We start from the raw sequence: 27,337 nt of genomic DNA, 5'->3' as shown, positions 1-27,337 counted from the left end.
AACAGAATGATCTGTTTGTTTCCAGGGAAACCATTCATATCACAGTAATCCAAGTCTATGCCCCAAGCAGCAACACTGAAAAAGCTGAAGTTGAACCTATGAAGACCTACAAGACTTTCTAGAACTAACACCCCCAAAAGAAGTCTTTTTCATTATAGGGGACTGGAATTCAAAAGTAGAAGTCAAGAAATACCTGGAGTAACAGGCAAATTTGGCCTTGGAGAACAGAATGAAGCAGGGCAAGGGCTAATAGAAATTTGCAAAGAGAACGCACTGGTTATAGCAAATACCCTCTTCCAACAGCAAAAGAGGACTCTACACATGGATATCACCAGCTGTCAACACCAAAATCAGATTATATTCTTTGCAGCCAAAAATGGAGAAGCTTTAAACAGTCAGCAAAAACAAGATGGGGAGTTGACTGTGGCTTAGATCATGAACTCCTTATTGCCAAATTCAGACTTAAAAGAAAGTAGGGAAAAAACCACTAGACCACTCAGGTATGACCTAAATAAAGTCCCTTACAATTATACAGTGGAAGTGAGAAATAGATTCAAGGGATTAGATCTGATAGAGTGCCTGATGAACTATGAACAGAGGCTCGTGACACTGCACAGGAGACAGGGATCAAGCCCATCACTAAAAAAAGAAATGCAAAAAAGCAAAATGGCTGTCTGGGGAGGCCTTACAAATAGCTGTGAAAAGAAGCAAAAAGCAAAGGAGAAAAGGAAAGATATAAGCATCTGAATGCAGAGTTCCAAAGAATAGTAAGGAGAGATAAGAAAGCCTTCCTCAGTGATCAGTGTAAAGAAATAGAGGAAAACAATAGAATGGGAAAGACTAGAGATTTCTTCAAGAAAATTAGATACCAAGGGAACATTTCATGCAAAGATGGGCTCAATAAAGGACAGAAATGGTATGGACCTAACAGAAGCAGAAGATATTAAGAGGGGACAAGAATACACAGAAGAACTGTACAAAAAAGATCTTCATGACCCAGATAATCACAATGGTGTGATCCAGACATCCTGGAATGTGAAATCAAGTGGGTCTTAGGAAGCATCGCTATGAACAAAGCTAGTGGAGGTGATAGAATTCCAGTTGAGCTATTCCAAATCCTGAAAGATGATGCTGTGGAAGTGCTGCACTCAATATGCCAGCAAATTTGGAAAACTCAGCAGTGGCCACAGGACTGGAAAAGGTCAGTTTTCATTCCAATCCCAAAGACTTCTGTTTACATCCTTCCATAATAGAACACAAGGGGACAGTTCTACATACCTTGTTAACCCCAAACAATCTGCTCATAGAACTTCATTTGACCTTATTTACATCCAAAAGTTATTTTCAGCAAACACTGGAATTTACAGAAAACTATAGTCAGAGAAAAACAGAGTCAGTTTTATGGAGATTTTTTTCTTTATTGAGAAACTTAAGACTTGGGTACATCAAATAAAACCAATTTCTGGGGGGAAAAAAGCAAAACCCACAATAGAAAAAAAAGTTAACACTGTCTGGGCCACATCAGAACCCAGAGAATATATTCTTTAAATTGAAAAATTCTAGGTGCTTCATAATTGACCTTTTGATACAAAATGACCTATTAAATTTGCGATTGTGGTTCTTGGTGTTGAGGTCCATAGGACAAGCTAGGAAGTCTTCAAACCTTGAGCTGAATTCCATGAGGGTTTATTTGGCTTTTGAATCCTGAAAAGCAAAGCGCCAACACAATAAATACATAATCAAAAAAACCTCAGAGACTCACAGAAATCTCTTACAGAAACACTGCAGAGTAGGGTTTTTCAGCCTTGGTGCCCACTGACATTCTGGCCCAGATAATTCTGCTGGGGATATTCCTGTGTATCTTAGGCTATTTAGCTGCATCCCTGCCCACTACTCAATTAGATACCAGTAACACATTCCCAGTTGTGACAACCAAAATGTCTCATGTCCTCTGAGGAGGCACCCCTGGTTAAGAACCAGTGACTCTGTGGCTACTGGATGGAAAGCCCCACCTCTGACCTTTCCTGGGCATCCCTACTTCAACTCCAAATGACAGGGCTCAGGCTGTGAACAAGCGGGACAAGCCCTACCATCACTCCAGCCCTGGCCCTCACTGTGGGCTCTTTTCCCCTGCCTCTGCCCATGTTTATCTTTCAGGGGGATTTTCAGGAGTTAAAATCATTGCAGAAAAGAAAAATAGCCAAACATACGGTTCGTCCTTGTCTAAGAGGTAGCAGCAGCAACAGCGCCCACCTTCTGAGCAGCTTCTTTCTTGGCATGATGAGCCTGAAGGACCGCCACAGCCTCATCCACCTGTGAGCAATGTCCAGGTGGTCAGTGACATCTGAGGAGAGCTCCTCCGACCCTCCCTGGAGCCAGGCCCCGTGGGGTGTCTCCTGGTGCTGACCACTTTCCCAGATCCCCACAACCCAGCAGTACTTAGGTCACAGGTGAGACACCAAGGAAGTGGTCATGGGGGTAGCAGACTCTTCTCTCTGCCACTCCTGGGTGTTCACGGCCGCCCCTCGTCCTCCTGAACCCAGTGAGCAGAGGCCAGAGGATCTGAGAACCCGCTCACCTTGGAGCGGAGAGACTCGGGGGACTCCAGCATGTGCAGCAGCTCTGAGTTGTCGATCTCCAGCAGCATCCCAGTTATCTTCCCAGCCAGGTTCGAGTGCATCGTCTGGATGAGTGGGAACAGACGTTCACCTGTGGGAAGGTATTCCATGAAAAACCTAGTGGAATCCCAGTAGACGATGGACGCTGGCGTCTAGGTCAGTAGTTCAGCCCCCTCCCACCCCCCACTTCTGCAAGCGCATGGGTCCCTCACCCAGCATCTGCTTCTGCTCCTGGGGGGGTGCTGCAGCCAGCATGGAGGCGGTCAGTGGCTCCTGCCCCTGCACGTGGACCGCAGGCTGGGGTGCCTGGGAACCAGGAGAGGCGGCAGGTTAACACACGCAAAGGACAGTGACAGCGGTCATGAGCCCAACCGCTCAAGTCTACCGAGTGAAAGAGGAGATGGACACAGCTGTCCTTGCTGTCGGGGAACTGACTTCAGTCTTGGCGGACTGAGAGGAAGAGAGTGGTGTGAGGAAAAAACCAACAACCAATTAAAATGGCACGCTACTCGAAGGGAAGGGAAATGATTACGAAAAACCTACAGTGCTAGGCAGTCATCTACCAAGTAATTTTAATTGACTCAAGGCCAGTGATCATAATTTACCGAAGGCATCGAAACCTTGATAATAAACAAGGTCCTGTGAACACTGGTATGTGCAGTTGTCTGCTACAAGTTTTTCTTTAGGGGTGAATTCCAGTAGAGACTGGGCCAAAGGACAGAAATAGCAAAATGCTTATAACTGCATCCTGTACCTCCTTTACTGCACCACCTGTTTATTATATCAAATGCTTGAGGACCGTCAACTCACAATGTCAATACCAGTCACAGTCGTTTAAAAGAAGGACTTGTAGACAAAGTTCACATAGGGCCTCCTGGGAAATTTCCCACCTGCAGCATGGAGCAGGAGGAAACAAGGCCCAGCAACACTCCCCCAAGCAAACTGCAGAGTTCTATCACAAGCTCCCTGTCTGACCTCCCTGAGGGGCCAGCTCGAGAGACAGCAGTTCCAGCTCAGAAACCCTGGGATCCGGGTCCAATTCCTCCAACCCACCCTAATACCTCTGAAGCCAAGCCTTTCATCTATAAGATGTTCACCCCATTACCTTGCAGAGCAACTAAGGATCAACTCAACCGCTGGATGTGAAAGTGAAATGGAAGCTCAGAGCTGCAAGAGCCCCTGCACATGGTGAGGAGGAGAGCGGGAAGCAGGCTTCTCCTCCGGGGCATTGCTGAGTCAACTCTCATCAGGAAGAACACCTGCAAGCCCCTTCTCTCCCACTAGAGTCCCCCACAGGACACAGCTCCCCGACACAGAGCAGGCATTTAATACCTAGTAAAGGAATCCAACCAAAGCAGCTTTGAAATCATGGGGAGAGAGGGGAAGCCCTTCTAGGGTTCTGTTTGGTAGACCTCACCTGCAGGGGCTGGATGGCCGGGTGAGGACTGCGGACGCTGGAGGCATATTTGTAAGGTGCAACAGCCCGAGGAGCAGCAGCAGCAACAGCGGCACGAGGCGCTAAGTTCTGCACAGCTGTGGGAACACCTTAGGAGAAGGACAAGTGAAATTAAAGCCCAACGGTCTGGGCAAAGACCCGTCAAATCCCATCTTTCCCCATTCTCTGTGCATCCAATACCACCTCCAGACTGGCAGCTGTCAGTCAGCCCTTGCTGGGCGGCACCAGCCCCACCAAAGTCCATAGCCAAGCGGTCCGGGCACTCAGACCCTACAACAGACCAGCAAATGCACATCAGTGTTGGCGGCAGACGTCCAACTGGCCACGTCCCACGGAAGGAGCAATTCCAAAGCATGTTCACACAGCACACACGGGGCCACTAGCGCTACTTTCGAGGAAAAGCCAACAGATAACATACAACTCTTGCCACCTCTTGGTTGGAATACAGGACATAAATCTGCAAAGAAGTGCCTTGAATCTCCCAACCCCACCCAAAGAACAGGCTGCCTCTGCAGTCATTCAGCTAACACATTTCTACACTTAAACTTTTTCACACAGAGTCACCGATGAGGCAAAGAATCTTAAAAGGAACCAACACTCAGAACACAGGTTGTTCTCCTGCTGCTCAAGTACCTACCTAAGCACACAGCTAAGATTACAGAACCAGGACCGGACAACACGGTGAGCCCAACGGACGGACCAACCCTGGGCAGAGCCTAGTCGTCCTGACTCCCTCCTCCCCGGGCCACACTTCAAGGCCAGTTTGCTCACCGACTCTCTGAGCGGTAGTAGGGAGGCCGCGAGAGGCCGGAGCATTACCAGTTGGAGCCAGATGGCGAAGAGCTGGACGAGGCCCAGACTGGCGTATAGCACTTGGCATTCCTTGGAAGCCTGGTGAAGAGACAAAAACCGCACATCACTGGTGAACGACATGGACCAGAACCTAGGTTGTACCCCAGAGCAGGCAGGGAGGGGAGGTGGGGGAGCCCAGGACAGGTACATCCTGGAGGATCAGACCACTGTTCCCCACCACCTACCTTGAGGTCTCCCACCTTGCTGCCAGCGTGGATTAGGCCTCATCTGTGCTAACTGGTTAGGTGTGTAATATGGTGGTCTTCCCTGAGCCTGGAAGAAAGAGCAACCAAGCCCTTTTACTTAAGGACCTGAAGCCACACTAGAGTAGTATCTCATCTCATCTCCGTATCGGGCTCTAGGTTGATTATTTGGGACAGAGGCACTCTCTATTCAAGGGTGTGGGTGAGGGGGCAGTCAGATAACAGGGACTCTTCTACTCTACCCCTGCCACTGTGTGTGCACGACCACAAGTAAGTCCTTCCTTGTTTTATCTGAAGGATCTTTACTCTGGCATTCCAAAGCTCTAATATCCAAAAGTCCATCTCCCCCACCACTGTGGACTGTAGGACCAGGTGTTAGCAGGCAGGTTCCAAAGAGGCGTGAACAGACAGCAGACCCACCTGTGGAACTGCTGGCACAAAGTAGCCCCCAGCTGCAGGCTGGAACTGATTTAAGATGGCGTTGGCAGGCAGTGCCCTCATCCCGGCCACCCGCTGCATATATTGGTTGGTCAGGTGAGCCTTTCTCTCCTCCTTTCTCTGGGCCAGAGCGACATAAAGTGGCTTGGAGCCCACGATGCGTCCATTCATCTCCGTGACTGCTTTGGTTGCCTCTTCAGGGGATGAGAAGCAGACAAAGCCAAATCCTTTGCTTCTCCCATCCTCCAGCATCACCTACAAAAACGAGACCAGCCACTTAGGACAAAAGTGTCCGTGTGTTAAAACCTGGGCTCCCCACTCTGAGAGTTGCCAGGTCGAGTCAGGGCATCTCAGCCCAGTCCCATGATGGGCCCCAGATCAACTGAGTCACCAAAGGGAGAACCTAAGCATTTTGCTTTTTTAGATCCCCAAGTGACTGAAATTCCCAAATACTGTGAGATGCCTAATGGCTGAAGCAGGAACCCAAAGATGTTTTCTGAAACCCAGAGACATAGCTATCTCTGGGAACTCAGAGATCTGGACAGCAGCGTCAAGCAATTTATCTGTAGAACTCATCTGCCTAAGACGTTGGTGAACTGAACTTCAGGAGTTGTAAAATCAACGTGTGCCACCCTCAATTCAATGGGAATAAACACAGCAGAACGACAACCAGCCAGGAGACAGAGCTGGATTCGAGCCCTGCTCTGTAATCTCTATGCTATACTGCTTAAAGAAAAAAAAAAAAAAGGCGTTTTCCTCGCCTAGCAGCTCATTTCTTGCTCTTCCCAGCCTCTCTCCTCAGAAGCACTGGGAGCAATGTGACCATGTGGGGTTGGATCATTAGCTCACAGCCTGGAAAATCTCCTAAAGAGGCGCCTGGGGAGTGAAGACATGTAACCACCCAACAGCTGTCTACCAACAAGGTGGACCAATAATGCATGTGAAAGTCCTATGACATCCTCATCTTGGAAATGACACCCAGCAAACTTCAAGACACAGCGCTTCTGCTCTGTTCTGGCAAATACCATCATGACTCCTGTGCTGGGCAGCTAGAAGAGACTATCTATCATTCGTTACACTACTGGAGGCCCATCAAGAGGGTGATAAGAGGGAGGGGGCGAGGAACTGAGGAAATTCCTGAAGGTGGCCTCTGGCCAACACCCTGCTACCACTGATAACGCTCCTGGGCTCTGAGTGACAAGCTAAGGGCCAGGGCAGGGTTGCCAAATCTTAACTGGCCCACTGGCCTCCCTTCTCGTCACCTGAAGGACTCTGTGATGTGGGCTACACCTCTATGAAGTGGGAACAGAGTCCGTATGAGGCTCTGCCCCAAACTTTCTGGCGCCACCAGTTCCTACCACAAACGCAGAGCACTTAGGACATGCGGTGTGACATCCTCACCTAACCAGTATTCTCTTGCTCCTTATTTTTACAAGGGGGTTTGCACTTACTCCCCCTGGCTAACTCAGTTGATATAATTAACAAGGAAAATCAAGCAAATGCAAAACGCAGAAAAACAAACTTTCTACTCTCCTCTCCTTCTTACGAGACCCAATTCCAAAAATCCTCAAAACACCTCTGGTTTGAGAAGTGTGGCAGAGTTGTAGAGACAGGCCCCAAGACAAATGGATAACAGCCTGTCTGGATTTCCTCTGCTCATACTGTAGCACCATCTGTCCCCACACCAGCACGAAGCAGCAGAGAATGGGAAAGATTCAGGTGCTCTCGGGGCTGGAAGAGAGGGACTGAGTCAGGTTCACCTCCACATGCCAGTGGCTGGGAGACAGCACGTTAACCCAATGAACTGTCCTTCTCCAGAGCGTCTACTCAGATGGTAAGTGAAGCCAGGAGAAATTCCTAGGCCAATGTGGTAGCTACTCTCAGAAATGAACAAAATTTAGATTCTATCCCTTCAATGAAATAAATGCAATAGAAATCTATAATCCTGTAGAAATCTACAGGATTATAACTTCTGTTTTCAATCCCCAAACCTCAGTATCAAATACCTTAGCACTGGTGATTGATCCAAAAGGAGAAAACTCTTTCCTTAACTTCTCGTCATCGATGGTGTCATCCAAGTTCTTAATGTAGAGATTCACCCCCTAAAGCAGAAAGATCTCTGTTACACATGCCCTGAAATTCTGGTTCTCAAAATTTGATCCCCAGACTCGTTAGAAATGCGAATTGTCAGGCAAGCACCTGCCACTGAGGTAGAAGCTGTGCGCCCAGCTCCATGTCCTCCCAAGCTCTGCTGGGGACTCGGATGCAGGATCAAAGCTGAGAAGGACCACCTGAAGACTCGGCGGGACCATCAATGCAGTCCCAGCCTTCCTCACAGCTGCAGGCTCGCCACCGACCCCAGCGGGGCTCGCCTCACCACCATTCCAGACAAATGGCTATCATTTAAGTACACAGAACAGAGTCCCTAAACAAATAATTTAAATCTTTGTCCCTGTCCTAGAATTGCTGCTATATCTGGTAGGTATATCCTTTTAAACCTGATGATCTTGGGAGAAATCAGAAGAGCAAACTCATGGTCCCCAAAGAGAAAGCCTACCAATCAAAGGGTGCTTTTGTCAATACTTTGAGGTACATCCTTGCTGGTAGTCTGGGCTGAGACCACCTCTCACCTGATAGCGACTAATCCTCTCCTGCTTCAGCTGTTCAAATTTTCGCTTTAACTCGGCCTGCCGCTCCACTTTCTTCTGTGCACGGCCAACGAAAATGACCTTCCCAGTGATTTCTTTTCCATTCATCTCTTCCACAGCCTGAAGAGGAAATACATGACTTTAAACCAAGATGCAGAGGCAGGGACCTTGCTCTGTAGGTATGTTAAATCCCACCAAATATTCTGAGAGAAAGAAATCTTCCCTATAGGGCTAAAAACTAATTTCCCTCTGAAGTCAGCTAAGCCAATCCAAACCTTCTCATCAGTAAAATAGGGTTAATATTTAAATAGGTCATTGGTCGAGATAATACAGTGAAAAAATCATACAGCTGTATAAATACAAGCATAGCAGACACGAGCCTAGGCTGATAATTTGGCTGTCACTACATTTCTTGGGTTCTTTCGAGGATACTGAGTGATACTGAGTGTTGAGGGCCTAGCTCAACGCTTTCCCCAGAAGTGGCTACTGCTCCCAGGTCGGCGACTCTGGGCTCTTGGTTCCCTCACCTACACGTGGGAACACACCCCTGCCTTATGCTTTCAACCTATAGGCCTGAAGAGCTGAGGTGACAGGTACATGCCAAATGCTTTGAAAAGTTATGTGAAATGCCTTGGGAAGATAACTCCAGAGCACAGAGACTGCACATAACTACTCGATTCTCAGGGAATGCCATCTCCACCCTATGTGATGGTAAGACCCTGCCCACACGCTGGGGCCACTCCCTACAAATTTTCCCCAACCCTCATATTACTCTCACCTTATTGGCATCCTCGTGTTTTTCGTAACTCACAAAGCCAAAGCCTTTGGATTTCCCACTGGGATCTCTCATCACCTTGACACTTAGGGTCTTACCTATTGCCAAAGGACAGAACTATTAGTCACAGCATCTCCACCACAGCTCAGAGAGAGGCTTCTTTGGAAGCTCACTTGACGCTCCTGCTGAGGCCAGAAGGACTCAAGAGGCACCATGCCTGGCCTTCTAATTCTGACCAAGCTGCTGAGATGGTCTTGGGAATGGGACAGAGTAGGATGAAGCCAAGAGCTGAGGCCTGGGCTCTATTCCTATCTACCCTGTGGCCTTTGTCATTAAGGCATTTTACTTCTGGGTCTAGATGCCCTCATCTCTTAAGTAAAAAGATGAATTCCAGGTCTGGTGGGACACAGGCGGGCAAGGGACCCTGACTTACCAAACTGGCTAAATAGCTCTTTCAGATTCTCATCATCAACCTCTTCCCCAAAGTTTTTGATGTAAACATTGGTGAATTCCTTGGCTTTGGCTCCAAGTTCGGCTTCCCGCTCTTTTCGAGACTTGAATCTGCCCACAAACCTATAAAGAAACCATGAAAAATACTGATCACTCAGAGGAACAAAACATGATTTCCAGGGGCCCAAAGGAATGCAGATTAAAGGCTGACAGGAGAGGTTAAAACATGAGTCCCCCTCCAACCACCAAGAGAGCAAGCTCAGAGATGCCCCAACTCCCCAGCAGAAAGAGAAAGAGGCGGGACTATCCTTCGAGGATCAGCCCCAGGGCTCCTGGCTCAGGCCAGGGCCCCTCCTACCACATCACACTGCCTTCGTGAAGAAACCTGATGACCATGTTTTTAAAACGTTCATTTCTGTACATCTATGTAAATGCATAGAAAAGGTCTGGAAGGATACAAACCAAACTGTTAACAGTGGTTAATCCTAGGAATGAGATTGTTGGAGTGAACCAAGAGGCAGCCTTTGTTTTTCACTGTATTCGTTTCGGTGCTGCTTACAGTTAACTGGAAAAGGTACCTTTACATTAAAAATCTTTTAGATTTCTTTCTAGTGATACCTTTAGAAGATCTGACCACTGAGGCAACCCATTCCCTGGTCCGTTCAATAACACCATGGACAGAAAAGAATTTTGCTTGTCATAACTAAGATTTACTGCATGGTCCCTTCTCTCTCTGTGTGACTTAACTAAGATCACCATCTCTCCACTCTAAAGCAACCACACCAAAGCAACACGGTCTATTATGAACAGCCTTCTGCACCGGGATGAGATTTTTCACTGTTAAAGTGCTACTGTGGAGCCAGCCTGGTATTTTGAAGGCCACTGACTCATAAGTTAGCCAAGTGGAGGGAACAATTTGGCATCAACTCCTAGCGAGTGACCCCACGGACAGACCTGAGTCATGGAATGTCAAGGTCACATGGCTAGTACACAGCTTCTGGTCAGTCCAGGGCCCTCTCCACTCTGCTGCTGGCCAAGACCCCTGCTCAGAGTGGGCTCAAGAGCTGCCTTCCAGCCAGCCCCTGTTGCCAATGCTCACAAAACCCACAGATGGATGCTTCTAAGGGAGAGGCGGCAGGCAGGCCATGGCTTGGGCTGGAAGCCCACCTTGGCGAGTCAAAAGGGCTGCCATGGCTCAGGCAGGGAGACTCACCAGCCCTGGAGTGGAGAGGTAGGAGCAGGCCACACTTGGGCCGAGAGAACCAGTAGCCGCCTTGTGTGTGCCAGTTTATACCGAGGTGGGGCCACGGCTGGCTCATGCGATGGCTGTTGCTCCGGACTGGGACACTCACACTTTGCGGTCATTGAGGAGCATGCCGTTCATCTTCTCGATGGCCTTGTCGGCAGCCTCCTGGGTCTCGAAGTGGACAAAGGCATAACCCTTAGAGCCGTTCTCATCACACACCACCTGTCAAAGATAAGGCGAGCCACTTCAGCACCACTGCCCAGCTCCAAGAACTCGAGAGCCGTGTGGGCTCCTGAGTCTGAGAGGCCTCTAGCCCATCCATGGTCAAAAGGAAGGAGATTACAGCAGGTACCTAGTGATGCTCCACTTACAAATGGTAGCCACCATTAGGCTGCGTTCTATTCCAAAAGTTTTATTTCATTAAAAAAATATTTTGACATCTGGGTACAAAACCACAAGGTTACAGAAAGACAAACCATTTTCCAAGCCCACAACAGAATTTCAGTCTAGTGTGGAGTCAGCTATGCAAACCACCACCACACAAGTTGCACAAAATGCCCCCACAGAAACAGGTGCATGGAGAAGGAAGAGGGTGAATTCATGCTTCTAAAATGACTAAGTACAGCTTCCTGGAGACCAGGCATTGCTCGGGTACTTGCCACCCTCCCCTCCAAGAGAACCTTTTGATGCCTTCCAAAGTTAGGAAACAGGAAGGATATTTCAGGCAAAGGGAAGAATAAACAAAGACAAGAAAGCACCTGCTGGTTTATGCTGGGCTGTGGCACTGAGATTATCTACAGGGAACTTTTAGACTTCTGAGCCATTTCCAGCATTTTGAAAATTATCATACCTGGCCACCCAATTCCAAGGCAATTCCCCACTTAATATTTGTTTTTATGATTCAGTTAATTATTCTGCTGGAAATTATTTAATCACTGTTTACCTTGCAGGACAGAATGTTCCCAAAAGCAGAAAAAGTATCATAAAGTGCCTTGTTATCTATAGATTTGTCCAGGTTCTTGATAAAGACGTTTCCCACACCAGATTTTCTCAGAGACGGATCCCTCTGAGACCACATGATCCGGATCGGCTTTCCCTTAATTACATCAAAGTTCATGGTGTCCAAGGCCCGCTCAGCTGCAAAACAGAAACACGTTCCCGTCAAGGATATAAAACGCTACCTTGCGTACTTAAATGATTGTCACCATCCCAGGAACAGATAGCTCCAGGACTTTTCAAGGTAAGCACTCTGATACAGGGAATTCTATTAAAATTAAACGACATCCGCCTCCTCTGGCCTGCAACACTACTGAGGACAGTTCTAGCAAATCGTCCTCCTGCACGGCACAAGTCTCAGTGCCTCTGGTCTAAGGCAGTTAGGCAAGATAATCTAAATGCATTTATGGCACCAGGATCAAATGATAACACCTTACATTTGACAGAGACTTTGCAGCCTATGCAGCCTACTACCCACAGGGAGGGAGATGGAAGAGGTGAAATGATCCATGTTATCAAATGGACAAACTTATGATCAGGATGGCTAAACAGTATAGCTAATTACAGATTAAGAAACTAATGGCCGACTTTCTGACTATTTTTCAGTAACATATTGCATCAGCATTATCAACTAGCTGTCACTTAGTTTATAACTCGTCTATTGGACGAATGACTAAAAAATCCTGTGAACAATCAACTGGGGAAAATGTGCTATCTCTGAATTCAGCCCAGTTTCCTGTATTTTTAATTTCTGGGAAAATTCAGACAAAACCCCTTAATTATCAAAACGATGGTCACACATGGAAACATCCTTTGTATTATCAGAATGAGCAGGATGAAACCGCAACACCTCACTAAGTTGCCAGCACACGCAAGCCCTACACCTGGTGGTTTCTAGGCTATCAAGCCTCCATCTGAGTTCCAGGGAATTCCAGGAATTCCAGATGTCCCAGTGCCCAATCAAGTTCTCAACCCAGTGCTCTGGGATGTTCCTTCACTTCTCAACCAAATCTAGGTATACACCATCTGTCAGCAGAACACTTCTCTTCACTGGCAGTAAACGATTCAGACCCACTTTTCCTGACTTATGCACTGACATCCCCCAGAATCTCCTCCTCCACGAAGGGATGGGGGTAGGGGGTGTTACCTCTGCCTCAAGGCACCTTCTCACTTAAAACAGGGACAAGATCCCTAACTCTGCCCCTCCACAAGCTCATCTGTCCAGTCAGCCAGCAGAGGAGCTCCTTTTCAGTACTTCCAACCACCTTTCCCACTGTTCTCAGCTAGATTCGTTCAGTATGAGGGAAGGTGGTCAGGGAAAGGGAAGACAGCAGGTCCAAGTCAGCAAATGTCCAGGACAGAAGGGCTCGCTTGTGAGGACTCTGATCCACAGCCTGCGACCCCAAACTGTGCTTCACGAATTAGCAAGGAAGAAGCCCATTTCAACACGGCTCCTGTCTATTTCCAGACAGCACTGCACAAGGCAAGTCGGCTTAGTCTGACAAATCTGGCTGCACTTATTTATAGCAGGGAGAGGTCCTGCAGAGGTATGTGTTGGCAGACACACTAACCAATGGCTTGTGCTACTATCTCTAAGTGACAGGACTTTTGTTCAGAAGAGTCAAGGAGGCTGACAAGAGCCAATGGGCCCACTGCTCCCCCCTAAAAAGGCCACACTCAGCTACTTCCTTGTGCCCTGTGGCCAGAAAAACCCCAGAGCCCACTGAACTGACCGGAGCAGTGCTCGGTCTCTCAGGTCCACTTCTCTGGTCTCAGCTGCATCCTGGGCAAGTGACATTCTGTGGGTTTCACGGACAGTGGACCAAGTGGGGGCAAAAATAGGGACCTGGAGATCCTCTGCCACAGGATGGCTTGTTTCTCCCAGTAATGGTCTGTCTCTACAGTTGTTCCCTTCGTTCTGGAGTCACGTGCAGCCCCCGATTAGGTTTCTTCTGGCCTCACTCAGGCCAGGCCTGCAGCATACCTCAACATGCTCCAGCCCCCCAGTCAGGGCTGGCAGAGCACTGCACCCACAGTCCCAGCTTCCACAGCCTCCAACCTTCCGCACTTCCTTTTCCTCTTCGGAAGTCCTCTCTTTTTCAGATGAGATGAAGTGAAAGGGTTTTTGACAAGTGTAAAGCACTGTCCACAGGTGAGGTGATAATCCCCAACAGCTTAGCGGATTTCCAAGGGGCGCCTCCCTGACTACCTGCGCAACCTGCTCCAAAGCCCAGGGAGCTGGCCTGGCACCACACTCTCCTGGTGCTAACACAAGTGCCTGCTCAAGTTCAACACACAGAATTGTTCCCCTGCTTCCGACCTGCCCTGAAAGATCCATCAGCACAAAACCAAAGACTCTTAAGCTCAGGGTCAAGTGAGGGGAGGGGACAGCAGTTTTGCCATGTAACATTTTGGAAGAAATTGTGTTTTAATCATCCTACCTTTTCCTCAAGCCTGCGAGGGGCCAGAGCCGGCGGCCAAGGCTCTAACAGAGCAGACCCCCCCAACCCCCACACGGAATGACAGCAACTTCCTTCTGGTCCTCCTTGGGCTCCAACACCCCCTCCTCCCACCACTGATTAGCCCAAGGTCACCCAGTTAGCAAGTGGTGGAAGCAAGACTGAAACTCCAGTCATCTGATGCCAGGACCCCGGGTTCTCAACCCCCGCATCCAGTCCCCCACTACGGCTTCTGTGCGCTGTGGCAATGCCCCCTCCCCGGGGGTGGGGACCCGCTTGGAGAAGGACCCCCAGGGTCTCCTGGGAGACCACAGGTTTGTGGCCACAGCTTGTACTCACCGTCAGCCGGCTGCTGGAAGTTGACGTAGGCATAACCCAGGGAGCGGCGGGTGATCATATCGCGGCAGACCCGGATGGACAGCACAGGCCCCGCAGGACTGAACTTTTCGTACAGCATGGCCTCGGTGACGTCCGAGTGCAGGTCACCCACGTACAGGGAGGCCATGGGGTAGCTGCTGGCCGCAGCGTTCATCTCCCCAGCCCCCACCACCCCGAGCCCCGCCAGGAGGACTTCTTAAGAGGGACCGCACAGGACAAAGGGGGCTCCGCTCGGAGCCGTGGCCCACGCCGCGGCTCACAGGTGGCAGTGAAGCTCGGAGAAGCTGGGAGTCGGCTCCGAGGGCCGGAGAGGAGTTCGGGGACGGCTCGGACGAGACTGCCAAACCGCAGACAAAAGGCTCTCAAAAACAATATGGCCCTCCCTGGGAGTTTTTAATTTTTCAGCTGTCCTGGTCCGAAGCTCCCAATTTCAAAAAAAAGGAAAAAAATTAAAACGGGGACTCCCCTCCGAATGACAAAAAAATTTCCAGAGGCAACCCAGCGGTGCCCAAGGCGGCCTCCGGGACGCGCGTTTCTCTATAAATATAGGCCTCGGGCTCCCGGCGGTTTAAGATTACAGCAGCCCGGGGAAGAGGGAAACCAAATATTTGTCGGTGCCGACTCGGCAAGCCCCGGGCGGCCCGAGCGCGCAGCCGCCTCCCACGCCGGGCCGGCGAAGGGCAGCGCGGACACGTGGTGCGGGGAGGCCGGCGCGCGGGGGGCGAGGGCGGCGGGCGCGGGGCTGCCACGCGGCGCAACCGGGCGGCGGCGCGTGGACGCGGGCGCGCGGGCGGCTCACCACCGGACCGACGGACGGGGACCGACAGACGCCCAGGTGCGGCGGCGGCGGGCAGGCCGGAAGCGTGCGAAAGTGACTTCCCCGCGGTTTCTCCGAAGAGGATTCGTTTTTTTCTTTTTCTTTCTCTCTCTCTTTTTTTTTAAATTTTAAAGCGTTTTCGGGTTTTTTTTCTCTTTTTTTTTTTTTTTCTTCAGGCTACTAGGCCCGAAAGTGGTGGAGGCTGCGGCGACCCGGGGCGGAGAGAGGCGGCCAGGGGAGCCACCGCTCCATTTATACCCGCCCGCCCCGGGCGCTGCTGGTCGAAGGGCGCCTCGCGACCTGGGCGCAGTCGTGCCCGCCCACTCGGCCCGGGGGCCCGAGGCGGGGCGGCCACACGAGAGCGTCCCGGCGCGGCCGCTCGGCGCCACAGCGACCCCTGGCGCTTGGAGGACCGCTCCGCTGGGGCCTCGGCCGGACCCAAGCGCCGCTTTCCCTACGGAAGGCTGGAGTGTAAACCACCCGCTCGTCTGCGACTAGAACATAAGGATAATGTCACCCGCTGGCGCGCATCATGTTTGTAATCAATGTCTTGCCGAAGTGTAAAATAAAGATGATATAAAGTACATTATAGTTACATAATAGGTGTTCCATGTACGATTGGGCCCAGATAAAGAAGCTTTTAGATTACTGGGACCTAAAGGTAATGGAGAAGGAAATGGCAACCCACTCCAGTATCCTTGCCTGGAGAATCCCGTGGAGGGAGGAGCCTGGTAGGCTACAGTCCACGTGGTGGCAAAGAGCCGGACACGACTGAGCGACTTCTACTTTAAAGGTAGACGCATCGGGAACACGACAGCTACTCCTGCAGTAGTACCCGTGGGTGATGAGATGCTCTGGAAAGATGAACAAATTTTGGAAAAGCTTCAATAAAACAAGATACAGTCATCCCTCTATTTACAAGGTTGTGGTCTTCCTGGAAATTTAGTTGATATTTAAGGACACAGAATCTGTTCTGTTCCCGTGTAAAAGGGAGTCACAGTCTAAGATCTAATCGTTATAAAAAGATTTTTCCTCTGTATGAGGATCCAGCAGGTCCTTTGAAAGTCATGCAGTACATGGGACAAATCTACTCCATGTGGGACTGTCCCTGTGGACATGGTGTTGTAAGATATAATCCCTTCTTCCATTAATACCAGGAACCACCCTCACCGTCACTGTGATCACTGAAAACTGGATATTACTAAAAGGAACACAGATGCTCCCATTGAAAACCATTGATTTGATTAAATGAATGAAGAGATAATAGTATTTATATATTTACTCAAAGAAATGGGCTTACTCTATGTCAACACCAGATAAAGGTGCTAGCGGATACCGTGGCGGACAAGGCAGATGAAGTCCCTCTCTCCCTCTTGACATTTATACTCTAGGTAGTGTATTAAATCAAGAAACATTTATGGAGCACTCCATCTATAGATAGATCCCCTCCTGAGGGATGCCTTCCTAGACCACCAAGTGGTTTAAAGTAGCTTACCCGCACTGTACATCTCAGCACACCATTCTGTCTTATCTTCAAGGCTCACTATCTGGAATCATGTCAGTCACATATATGTTTGCCTGTTTGGTTTGTTTCCCACTATAAGAATGCTTCATGAGAGCACAAACATGGACCAGTACCTACATGGCACATACTAAATAATAAATATCTGTTAAACAAATGAATACCATAAGCAAAGCTTGCATAGTCCCTAACCTTGTGTAGCTATCTAGTGGGGAACTTACTACCTGTGTGACCTTGAGCAAGCTAGTTTACATCTCTGACTCAGATTTCCAATCTGTAAGCAAACTAATGGGCTTTCACGGTGCCTCAGATGGTAAAGAATCCACTTGCAATGCAGGAGACCTGTGTTCAATCCCTAGGTTGGGAAGATCCCCTGGGGAAGGGAATGGCAACCCATTCCAGTATTCATGCCTGGAGAATTCCATAGACAGAGGAGCCTGGTGGGCTATACTCCACAAGGTCACAGAGTCAGATATGACTGAGCAATTCAGGGTGGGAACACGGCCCCATCCATCAGCAGAAAATTGGATTAAATATTTACTGAGCATGGCCTTGCCCACCAGAACAAGACCCAGTTTTCTGCACAGCCAGTTCCTCCCATCAGGAAGCTTGCACAAGCCTTTTATCCTCCTCCATCAGAGGGCAGACAGAATAAAAACCACAAACACAAAGGACTAACCAAAATGATCACATAGATCACAGCTTTGTATAACTTAGTAAAACTATGAGCCATGCCATGTAGGGCCACCCAAGATGGACTGGTCATGGTGGAGAGTTCTGACAAAACATGGTCCCCTGCAGAAGGGAATGGCAAACCACTTCAGCATTCTTGCCTTGAGAACCCCATGAACAGTATGAAAAGGCAAAAAGATACGACACTGAAAGATGAACCGCCCCAGGTCAGTAGATGTCCAATATGCTACTGGAGAAGAGCAGAGAAATGGCTCCAGAAGGAATGAAGAGGCTGAGCTAAAGCGGAAACGATCCCCAGTTGTGGATTTGTCTGGTGGTGAAAGTAAAGTCCGATGATACAGGAACATGGAATGTTAGGTCCGTGAATCAAAGTAAATTGGAAGTGGTGAAAGGAGACAGCAAGAGTGAACATTGACATTTTAGGAATCAGTGAACTAAAATGGACAGATATGGACGAATTTAATTCAGATGACCATTATATCTACTACTGTGGGAAAGAATCTCTTCGCAGAAATGGAGTAGCCCTCACAGTCAACAGAAGAATCTGAAATGTAGTACTTGGGTGCAATCTCAAAAATGAAAAGGCAAACCATTCAACATCACAGCAATCCAAGGCTATGCTCCCACCACTAATGCCAAAGAAACTGAAGTTGAACAGTTCTATGAAGATCTATAAGAACTTCTAGAGCTAATACCAAAAAGTCCTTTTCATCATAGGGGATTGGAATGCAAAAGTAGGAAGTCAAGGGATACCTGGAATAACAGGCAAGTTTGGCCTTGGAGTACAAAATGGAGCAGGGCAAAGGCTAACAGAGTTTTGCCAAGAGAACACACTGGTCATAGAAAACAACCTCTTCCAACAACACAAAAGATGACTCTACACATGGACATCACCAAAATCAGAGTAATTATATTCTTTGCAGCTGAAGAAGGAGATATAGAGCTATACAGTCAGCAAAAACAAGACTGGGAGCTGACTGTGGCTCAGATCATGAACTCCTTCTTGCAAAATTCAGACTTAAATTGAAGAAAGTAGGGAAAACCACTATGCTGTTCAGGCATGACCTAAATCAAATCTCTTATGATAATACAGTGGAAGTGACAAATAGATTCAAGGGATTAAATCTGATAGAGTGCCTGAAGAACTATGGATGAAGGTTCATAACATGGTACAGGAGGCAGTGATCAAAATCATCCCCAAGAAAAAGAAATGCAAAAAGGCAAAATGGTTGTCTGAGGAGGCCTTACAAATAGCTGAGAAAAGAAAAGAGGTGAAAGGCAAAGGAGAAAAGGAAAGATATACCCACCTGAATACAGAGTTCCAAAAAATAGCAAAGATACATAAAGCCTCCCTAAGTGAACAACGAAGAGAAATAGAGGAAAACAACAGAATGGGAAAGACTGGAGAGCTCTTCAAGAAAATTAGAGATACCAAGGGAACATTTCATGCAAAGATGGGCTCAATAAAGGACAGAAACAGCAAGGACCTAACAGAAGAAAAAAATATTAAGAAGAGGTGGCAAGAATACACAGAAGAACTATACAAACAAATGTCTTAATGATAACCATGATGGTGTGATCACTCACCTAGAGCCAGACATCCTAGAGTGTGAAGTCCAGTGGGCCTTAGGAACAAAGCTAGTGGAGGTGATGGAATTCCAGCTGAACTATTTCAAATCCTAAAAGATGATGTGGTTAAAGTGCTGCACTCAATATGTCAGCAAATTTGGAAAACTCAACAGTAGACACAGGACTGGAAAAGGTCAGTTTTCATTCCAATCCCAAAGAAGAGCAATGTCAAAAAATGTTCAAATTACCACACAATTGCACTCATTTCACGTGCTAGCAAAGTAATGTTCAAAATCCTTCAAGCTATGCTTCAAAAGTGTGTGAACCGAGAACTTCCAGATGTACCAGCTGGATTTAGAAAAGACAGAGGACCCAGAGATCAAATTTCCAACATCCACTGGATCATAGAAAAAGCAGGGGAATTCCAGAAAAACATCTACTCCTGCTTTGTTGACTATGAGAAAGCCTTTGACTGTGTGGATCACAACAAACTGTGGAAAATTCTTAGATCTGGGAATACCGGACCACCTCACCTGTCTCCTGAGAAAACCTGTATGCAAGTCGAGAAGCAACAGTTAGAATTGGACATGGAACGCTGGACTGGTTCAAAATTGGGAAAGGAATACATCAAAGCTGTATATTGTTACCCTGCTTATTTAATTTACATGCATAGTACATCATGAGAAATGCCAGGCTGGATGAAGTTCAAGCTGGAATCAAGATTTCTGGAAGAAATATCAATAACCTCAGATATGCAGATGATACCATCCTAATGGCAGAAAGTGAAGAACTAAAGAGCCTCTTAATGAAGGTGAAAGAGGAGAATGAAAAGGCTCAACATTCAAGAAACTAAGATCATGGCATTGGTCCCGTCACTTCATGGCAAATAGATGGGGAAACAATGGAAACAGTGACAGACTTTATTTTCTCGGGCTCCAGAATCACTGTGGGTGGTGACTGCAGCCATGAAATTAAAAGACACTTGCTCCTTGAAAGAGAAGTGATGACCAACCTAGACAGCATATTAAAAAGCAGAGACATCACTTTGCTGACAAAGGTCTGTCTATGCTTTGTCTGTAGTCAAAGCTATGGTTTTTCCAGTAGTCATGTATGGATGTGAGAGTTGGACCATGAAGAAGGCTGAACACCAAAGAATTGATGCTTTTGAACTGTGGTGCTGGAGAAGACTCTTGAGAGTCTCTTGGACGGCAAGGAGATCAAACCAGTCAATCTTAAAGGAAATCAGTTCTGAATGTTCTTTGGAAGGACTGATGCTGAAGCTGAAGCTCCAATACTTTGTCAGCCTGATATGAAAAGACCCTGATGCTGAGAAAGATTGCAGGCAGGAGGAGAAGGGGATGAGAGAGGATGAGATGGTTGGATGGCATCACTGACTTGATAGACATGAGTTTGAGGAAGCTCCGGGAGAGAGTGAAGAATAAGAAGACCTGACGTGCTGCATTCCATGGGGTTGCAAACAGCTGGACACGACTTAGTGACTGAACAGCAAAGTACACTAATAAAGGTGCTTACTTAGTAAGGTTTTCATGACAATACACATAAATACACATGAATCGCTCGTGTGAATGATAATTATTATTATCAAGCTACATTTGTATTGAGAAGAGAGGAGAGTTACCTAAGTGAAGACAGGAAGAACAGCTTGTGCAAAGGCCCTGAGAAAGAATGGACTGGAGTGGAGTCTGAAGGACAGACTGGTGCTGTGAGAGGTGGACAAGACAGCCTGCTCTAGGAGATTTGAACCGTTTTGGACTTTATCCTGAGATCAAAGGGCAGAGCTAAAGGATTTTAAGAGAGAGCTGCCTTGGTTCAAATTACATTTCTTAAAAAACCTTTTGGGAACTTCCCTGGTGGTCCCATGGTTAAGAATCCACCTTGCAATGCAGGGGACACAAGTTGGATCCCTGATGTGGGAGCTAAGATCCCACATGCCATGGAGCAACTAAGCCCACATACCGTAATCACAGAGTCTGTGCCGCTAAGCAATATCTTGCATGGCACAATGAAGATCCCAAGTCTGCAGCTAAGATGGGATACAGCCAAATACATTAACTAATTAAAAAAAAACCCTTTTGGGCTACAGAATATAAAAGGATTAGAGGGTGATTGCAAGGAAGAGACTTGGGAGGTGAGGGCCACTAAGGTGGTGGCCATGGCAATGGAGAAAGTGACTTGATTAAAAAAAAATTTAGTCAGTCTCATCTGTGACTAGTCAGATGTGATAACTGAGAGAATAAGAGTCAAAGAAAATTAAAAAAAATTCTGGGAAAATGGGAAAAAAAAATTCAGATTCCCCACATGTCAATACAAGAATATCACTTAATAATAAGTCTTAGAAGGATGCAAAGCCACCAGAGGAGACTCTTGGATTCCAGGCCTGCAAAATCCAGACAGGACTGGGTCAGGGTCTGGTCGGATGGGTAGAGGCTGCACAAATGACCAGACTGGTGATCAAGAAGGAGGCCTGAGCACATCAGTGCAAATCTACCTTTGCTGGAATGGGAAGGGGTGCGATTTTTTTTTACTGGGGCAGAACTTACTCTCAGCGGGTCTATACTTGATAGATAGTATGGTGTGTCAAGAGAAAGAATGAGTCCAGGGTGGGAAGAGGAAGGGAAAAAAAAACTTCATGGTGACGACATGGCTGCAGGGGAGGTCTCTGCAACTGAGGATTCTGTAGTACAGCAGAATGTCAGAGCTTTGCTTTCTGGAGTCATTCATTTGTCATTTAATCAAGGTCATGTGGCATTTCTAAGAGTCAGGCTTGCTCTGTTCCTGGTGCTGGGGACAACCTGTGAGCTAAACATTCACAGAATGTCCTGCCCATACGAAGGAGAGAGATAAAAAAGCAACCAAATATGTGTGTGTATGGAACTTGTGAAAAGTGCTTTGAATCTAGAAACTTTTTGAGGGTAAGAGCAGGGGAAACCCAGCCCCATCCTCCCAGCAGGAGATCATTCCACCTACAAAAGCTCCATTTCCTATAAGCAACAAAGGCTCTGCCTCTCAGGAAGGAAGACCCTTCCTCATCCACAGACAGGGTCTCTGAGATCATGGAGGTTTGGTTCAGGCAAAAGACGAAACGCACAACTTCAGACCACTGTCCCATCTGTGGGCCTCCTACATCGTGTGATGGGCTCAGCTGGCCCTTTAAGGAAGAGGGATGTAGAATCTGCCAATAAAGGGAGGATGTTCTTTCCTTTCTGTCCTTCCAGGGAAAACTTCCTGGAGGAGGTAACAGTGGAGCTGAACCTTTAACAGAAGGTGGTGTTTTGTAAGGTAGAAATGGAATGGAGACCAGGAAATCATTCTACAGACAAAAGTCCAGTGATGGATAAAACATTTACTTGTTTAGTAATGAAGTTTGGGCCTCAGTTTCCTCACCGATAGAATAGAATGGTATGAGATAATATACGTAAACTTTGTACACAGTACCAGGCATACAAAGAGCATTTGGTAGACAGTGGATAATACAATACTGTATTATTACAACATGATATTTTCAAGGTTGCTATGAGTGGCCCAGTGAGGCTAGAACTTGGAGTGTGTGTGTGTGTGTGTGCGCGCGCGTGTGTGTGTGGTAGGGAAGGGAACTGCAAAATAAAGTTGAAATCTTTCAGAAGTTTTGAGTACCATTCTAGAGTGTAGCATTTCCCAGGAGTAATTGATCCAATAAAGACTATTATTTGGAAATAATGACATTAATAGCTAATGCCACGTGGTATTTTCTACACCCTAGGCACTACTCTACACTCTGTAGAGTAGCTGCCCAAGATCAAAACACTGACAAGAGTGGGTTGAGGCCTAAGTTTTTTTTTGCTCTAAATCTCGTGCTATCTAACATAGCACAGGCAGATCTCATTTTACTGCACTTTGCTTTCGCAGACACTGTGTTTTTTACAAACTGAAGGTTCGAGGCCCTTCTACATCAAGCGAGCCTATCAGTGCCATTTTTCCAATGGCCTTTGCTCACTTCGTCTCTCTTTCACACGTTGGCCATTCTCACAATATTTCACATTTTTCCATCATTATTGTATTTGTTAAGGTGGTCTGTGAACAGTGATCTTTGATATCATTATGGCCAAAAGATTATATGATGTGCTGATGGTTAGCAATTTTTTAGCAATAAAGTACTTTTTTTCTTAGCAATAATGTACTTTTTGATTAAAGGTAGGTATATTGTTCTTTTCTTTCTTTTTTTGAATTTTTGGCCACGCTGTGGGGCTTGGTGGATCTCAGTTCCCCAGCCAGGAATTGAACCTGGGCCACGGCAGTGAACACCTGGCATCCTAACCACTAGGCCATCAGGGAACTCCTCGCACTGTTCTTTTAGACATAATGCTATTGCACATTTGACTACAGTATAGTGTAAAAATAAATATTTTGTATGTACTGAGAAATCAAAAAAATTCACGTGACTGGCTTTATCGTGAGACTTGCTTTATTGCAGTGGTCTGGAACAGAACCCACGGTCATCTCCAAAATCTGCCTATACTAATCACGGTCACTAACGTGTATTGAGGCTTACACACATTATTTCACTTAATGTTCACAACAGTCATAGAAAGTCAGTGCTCTCATCCATCAATATGCAGATGAGGGAACTGAGGCTTGGGAGAATGAGTGACCTGTTCGTGCATCACTGGTAGCTGGTGGGACACTGGGAGCCATGGAAATGTGCCAACCGAATTCCTTCTGGAGAGCCTGCTGTGGGGTGCACTTGATTGACAGCTGCTGTCCCTTTGGCTCCACCATGGTGTTCACGAGGGGCCACAGCCAATGACAAACGTGGTGGAGGTATGAGTGCCTGCCTATTGCTGCCTGGTATGAGACTCTTCTACTGGGTGTCCTTGGCTTGAGGACTCACCATCTATCTAGCCAAGATTCTCTCAAAGCTGTAGTATGAAGCTCTTCCTACCCAGTCCTTCCTTCCTGCTCTCCCAGCAGGTATCAGATCTACATCCTGGCCTGAAGGCTCTCCCTGCTTGCTTCCACACCCATCTCCTTTATCCCTCATTGACATTTTCCTGATAAATCTCTTGCATGATTAACCCCATCTTAGTGTCTGCTTCTTGAAGGACTAACAGACAGAACACATGTTATGTTATAGATTCTCAACAATCCTGTCTCTTGTGGATGACCCCTGAGGTTGACAAAGCAGTTCACACACACTGATTATTTTGTGTTGACAAGAAACATGTCCAGCAATGGGTTTCTCTGGTGGCTCAGTGGTAAAGAATCCACCTGCAAAGCCGGAGACATGAGTTTGATCCCTGGATAGGGAAGATTCCCTGGAGGAGGGCATGGTAACCCACTCCAGTATTCTCGCCTGGAGAATCCCATGGACAGAGGAGCCTGGTAGGCTACAGTCCATAGCGCTGCAAGGAGTCGGACATGACTGAGCAACCAAGGACACATATACATGCTGACTCCTCATTTGATATCTCTGATTTTGGAAAGAACTCACCCACCCACCACTCACCCACAAAAAGAGGTGATCTTGGTGGCTAACGGGATTAAAGGCATGTGGATGCCTTGTATGAGAAAGAACCCAATTTCCCTGCCCAATGGGTAGAAATCCTCTGTATCTCTCAATAACACCTGAGAGCTTCCTAGCAATGTAGCACCTCAAGCCCCACTCCCTGCCTACTGAACTGCTGCTGCTGCTGCTGCTAAGTAGCTTCAGTCATGTCCGACTCCGTGTGACCCCATAGACGGCATCCCACTAGGCTCCTCTGTCCCTGGGATTCTCTAGGCAAGAACACTGGAGTGGGCTGCCATTTCCTTCTCCAATGCATGAAAGTGAAAAGTGAAAGTGAAGTTGCTCAGTCGTTTCCGACTCTTCGAGACCCCATGGACTGCAGCCTACCAGGCTCTTCCGCCCATGGGATTTTCCAGGCAAGAGTACTAGAATCTGCATTTTATCAAGATCGCCATTAAAATTTGAGAAGCTATATACTGTTGTGCCTACCCACCACCACTCTGCTCTGCCCAGGACCTAGGCCCTTGGGATATCCGTACAATTCAATATTATTCAGCTAATAATAAAAAAATAGTAATAATGTACTGTTACATGCTACAGCATGAAAGAACCTTGAAAACATCATGCTAAGTGAAAGAACCAGTCACAAAAGACACCATATTGTAGGATTTCATTTACATGAAGTGTCCAGAAGAAGCAAATCCATAGAGACAGAAAGTGCATTGGTGGTACCTAGGGCTAGGAGACGGAGGTGGGTGGGAGCAAATGGGGGATGACTGCTAAGGGATAAGGGGTTTCATTTTGGGGTGACGAAAAATATTCTAGACTTGATTGTGATGATGGCTGCACAACTCTATACTCAAAACAATTAAATTGCACACTTTAAATGGGTGAATTGCATGAGTTGTGAATTATAGCTCAGTGAAGCTGGGATATACGTAAGAGGGTCTGGCCTCAAAGAACTGTTATGAGAACTCAATAGCACACTCACGTGCGTAGAGCTTTGATTCTGCAAGAGTAGCTACTGTGGAGGAAACACAGACCCTGTCTTTGAGTAGCTCATAGTCTAGTGAAAGAAACGATAAAGGCATAAGAAATAAAAAATCTAGAAATGAATGGACAATGATCTCTAAATTAGGTACACATACCATGTTGGGCAGATCATAAGACAGAAGTAACTTGCCTATTCATCCTTCCACCCATCCATCCATGCATGCATCCACCCAGTAATTGCTTGACACCTATTATAAGCTGGATATGGGGAGCAGAGATGAGTAGTATAAGTAGGCACACAAACATATACATCCCATCACAGTATGGTAGACGCCTTGGAGAAGACATAGTGTAAGTCCAAGATGGGTGTAACTGACTAACTAAAAAGAGAAACGTTCTCTCCAAAAGCGGACAGCTGGGCCCTTCTCTTTGTTTCTGCTATACCTACTTATCATTTCAAACTAAAGAGCAATGCTTGCTTATTGAAATAAGCCAAACTGTAAGGAACAGAATAAAGATGAAGGCAAATTTCCCTCTCCCCAGTGGAATCATGGTTTTGTGAATTCCTTCTATACTTTCTCTCTGTGGTCACACAAATGTGTATCTACTTAGCACTGTGTCATGTGTGACCTGTCATACACAGATCAACCCAGGTAGATCTAACTTACTCCTTGTCAATAAGAGTGAACCATAATTCCTCAAACATTCTCTACCCACAAACACACAGTGTTTCCAGGTTGGCTGCTGCTGCCAAGTCGCTTCAGTTGTGTCCGACACTGTGCGACCCCATAGTCGGCAGCCCACCAGGCTCCCCCGTCCCTGGGATTCTCCAGGCAAGAACACTGGAGTGGGTTGCCATTTCCTTCTCCAATGCATGAAAGTGAAAAGTCAACGTGAAAGTGAAGTCGCTCAGTCATGTCCGACTCTGTGCAACCCCATAGACAGCAGCCCACCAGGCTCCTCCGTCCATCGGATTTTCCAGGCAAGAGTACTGGAGTGGGGTGCCATTGCCTTCTCCGTTCCAGGTTGGAGCCATGATAAAATATTGCATGAACATCTTGACCTTAATTAGCAGGGCTTTTAATTTGACTGAACAGAGTCTCAAAAGGATTACAAGGGTCAACGAGTACATGTATTTTAAGTTTTAAGAGGCACTACCAGGGTTTTCTAAAAGCTTTCTTTAATTCAGTCTCCCAAGAGAAATGTATGAAAAGGCCCAGTTCTCTGCATCTGTGCCAGTTCTGAATGTTATCAATTTAAAACATTTTCCACAAGCTGATAGGCAAAATGGTATCTCTTTGTTGTGCTGTTGATGCTACTAGGGTTACTGCCTTTTCATATGGTTATTGACATTTCCTTGTCTTTATTTGGGAGGTGACTGAGCCTGGCTTTGAACTAAGTAAATGGCATTTAGAAAGCAAATGGGATCCTTAGCAGAAGACATTCCATGCAGAGGGTCTATACAAAGAGCTGCGGAGGAAATCTGTTGAGAGAATTATGAGTGGTTTAATGTCGAAAACTTTTCAGGATGATGAGAATGGCAGGAAATAAAACAATAAAATGGCAGGGTATATGTGGGGCTTCCCTGGGGGTCCAGTGGTCAACACTCTGAGTTTCCACTGCAAGGGATGTGGGTTCGATCCCTGGTCAGGGAACTAAAATCCCACAAGGTGAAAGGTATGGAGAAAAAAGAAAAAAAAACAATTGAGAGGAAATGAAAA

General features: G+C 47.0%; 1 protein-coding gene and 1 non-coding gene across 10 annotated transcripts; both read right to left on the bottom strand.

Moving 5' to 3' along the window:
• Nucleotides 1-1,397: 1,397 nt before the first annotated feature.
• Nucleotides 1,398-15,612, bottom strand: PABPC4 (poly(A) binding protein cytoplasmic 4). 9 transcript variants are annotated; one of them, XM_006077528.4, is made up of 16 exons: nt 14,481-15,583; nt 11,630-11,823; nt 10,793-10,908; nt 9,424-9,563; nt 8,994-9,088; nt 8,198-8,335; nt 7,574-7,669; nt 5,550-5,822; nt 5,127-5,199; nt 4,846-4,965; nt 4,258-4,344; nt 4,036-4,163; nt 2,831-2,924; nt 2,579-2,709; nt 2,211-2,313; nt 1,398-1,704 (listed from the first exon to the last, which is right to left on the bottom strand). In XM_006077528.4, exons 1-15 carry the CDS (start codon nt 14,671-14,673, stop codon nt 2,224-2,226), a joined length of 1,968 nt encoding a protein of 655 aa, XP_006077590.1. In that variant the 5' UTR covers nt 14,674-15,583; the 3' UTR covers nt 1,398-1,704; nt 2,211-2,223. The 9 variants fall into 9 exon arrangements, with proteins under 9 accessions (XP_006077590.1, XP_006077593.1, XP_006077588.1 ...); XM_006077531.4 differs by having other exon boundaries at nt 4,894-4,965; nt 14,481-15,582; XM_006077526.4 differs by having other exon boundaries at nt 5,112-5,199; nt 14,481-15,580.
• Nucleotides 7,156-7,290, bottom strand: LOC112585867. The gene has a single exon (XR_003110442.1). It is a non-coding gene; the product is annotated as a small nucleolar RNA SNORA55 (small nucleolar RNA).
• Nucleotides 15,613-27,337: the final 11,725 nt, after the last annotated feature.

The sequence above is a fragment of the Bubalus bubalis genome, chromosome 6 (assembly GCF_019923935.1).
Source record: "Bubalus bubalis isolate 160015118507 breed Murrah chromosome 6, NDDB_SH_1, whole genome shotgun sequence".
Classification (NCBI taxonomy): domain Eukaryota; kingdom Metazoa; phylum Chordata; class Mammalia; order Artiodactyla; family Bovidae; genus Bubalus; species Bubalus bubalis.
Note: the sequence above shows the minus strand (reverse complement) of the source record. Positions and strands in the feature narration are given on the sequence as shown.

Coding starts and splice junctions, on each gene's coding strand:
- PABPC4 (XM_006077526.4), bottom strand. CDS start 14,673: ATGAACGCTGCGGCCAGCAGCTACCCCATGGCCTCCCTGTACGTGGGT. Junction 10,909..11,629: donor GGAACATTCTGTCCTGCAAG/GTAAACAGTGAT, acceptor TATCTTTGACAG/GTGGTGTGTGATGAGAACGG. Junction 5,823..7,573: donor GATCAATCACCAGTGCTAAG/GTATTTGATACT, acceptor TCGTTTTTGTAG/GTGATGCTGGAGGATGGGAG.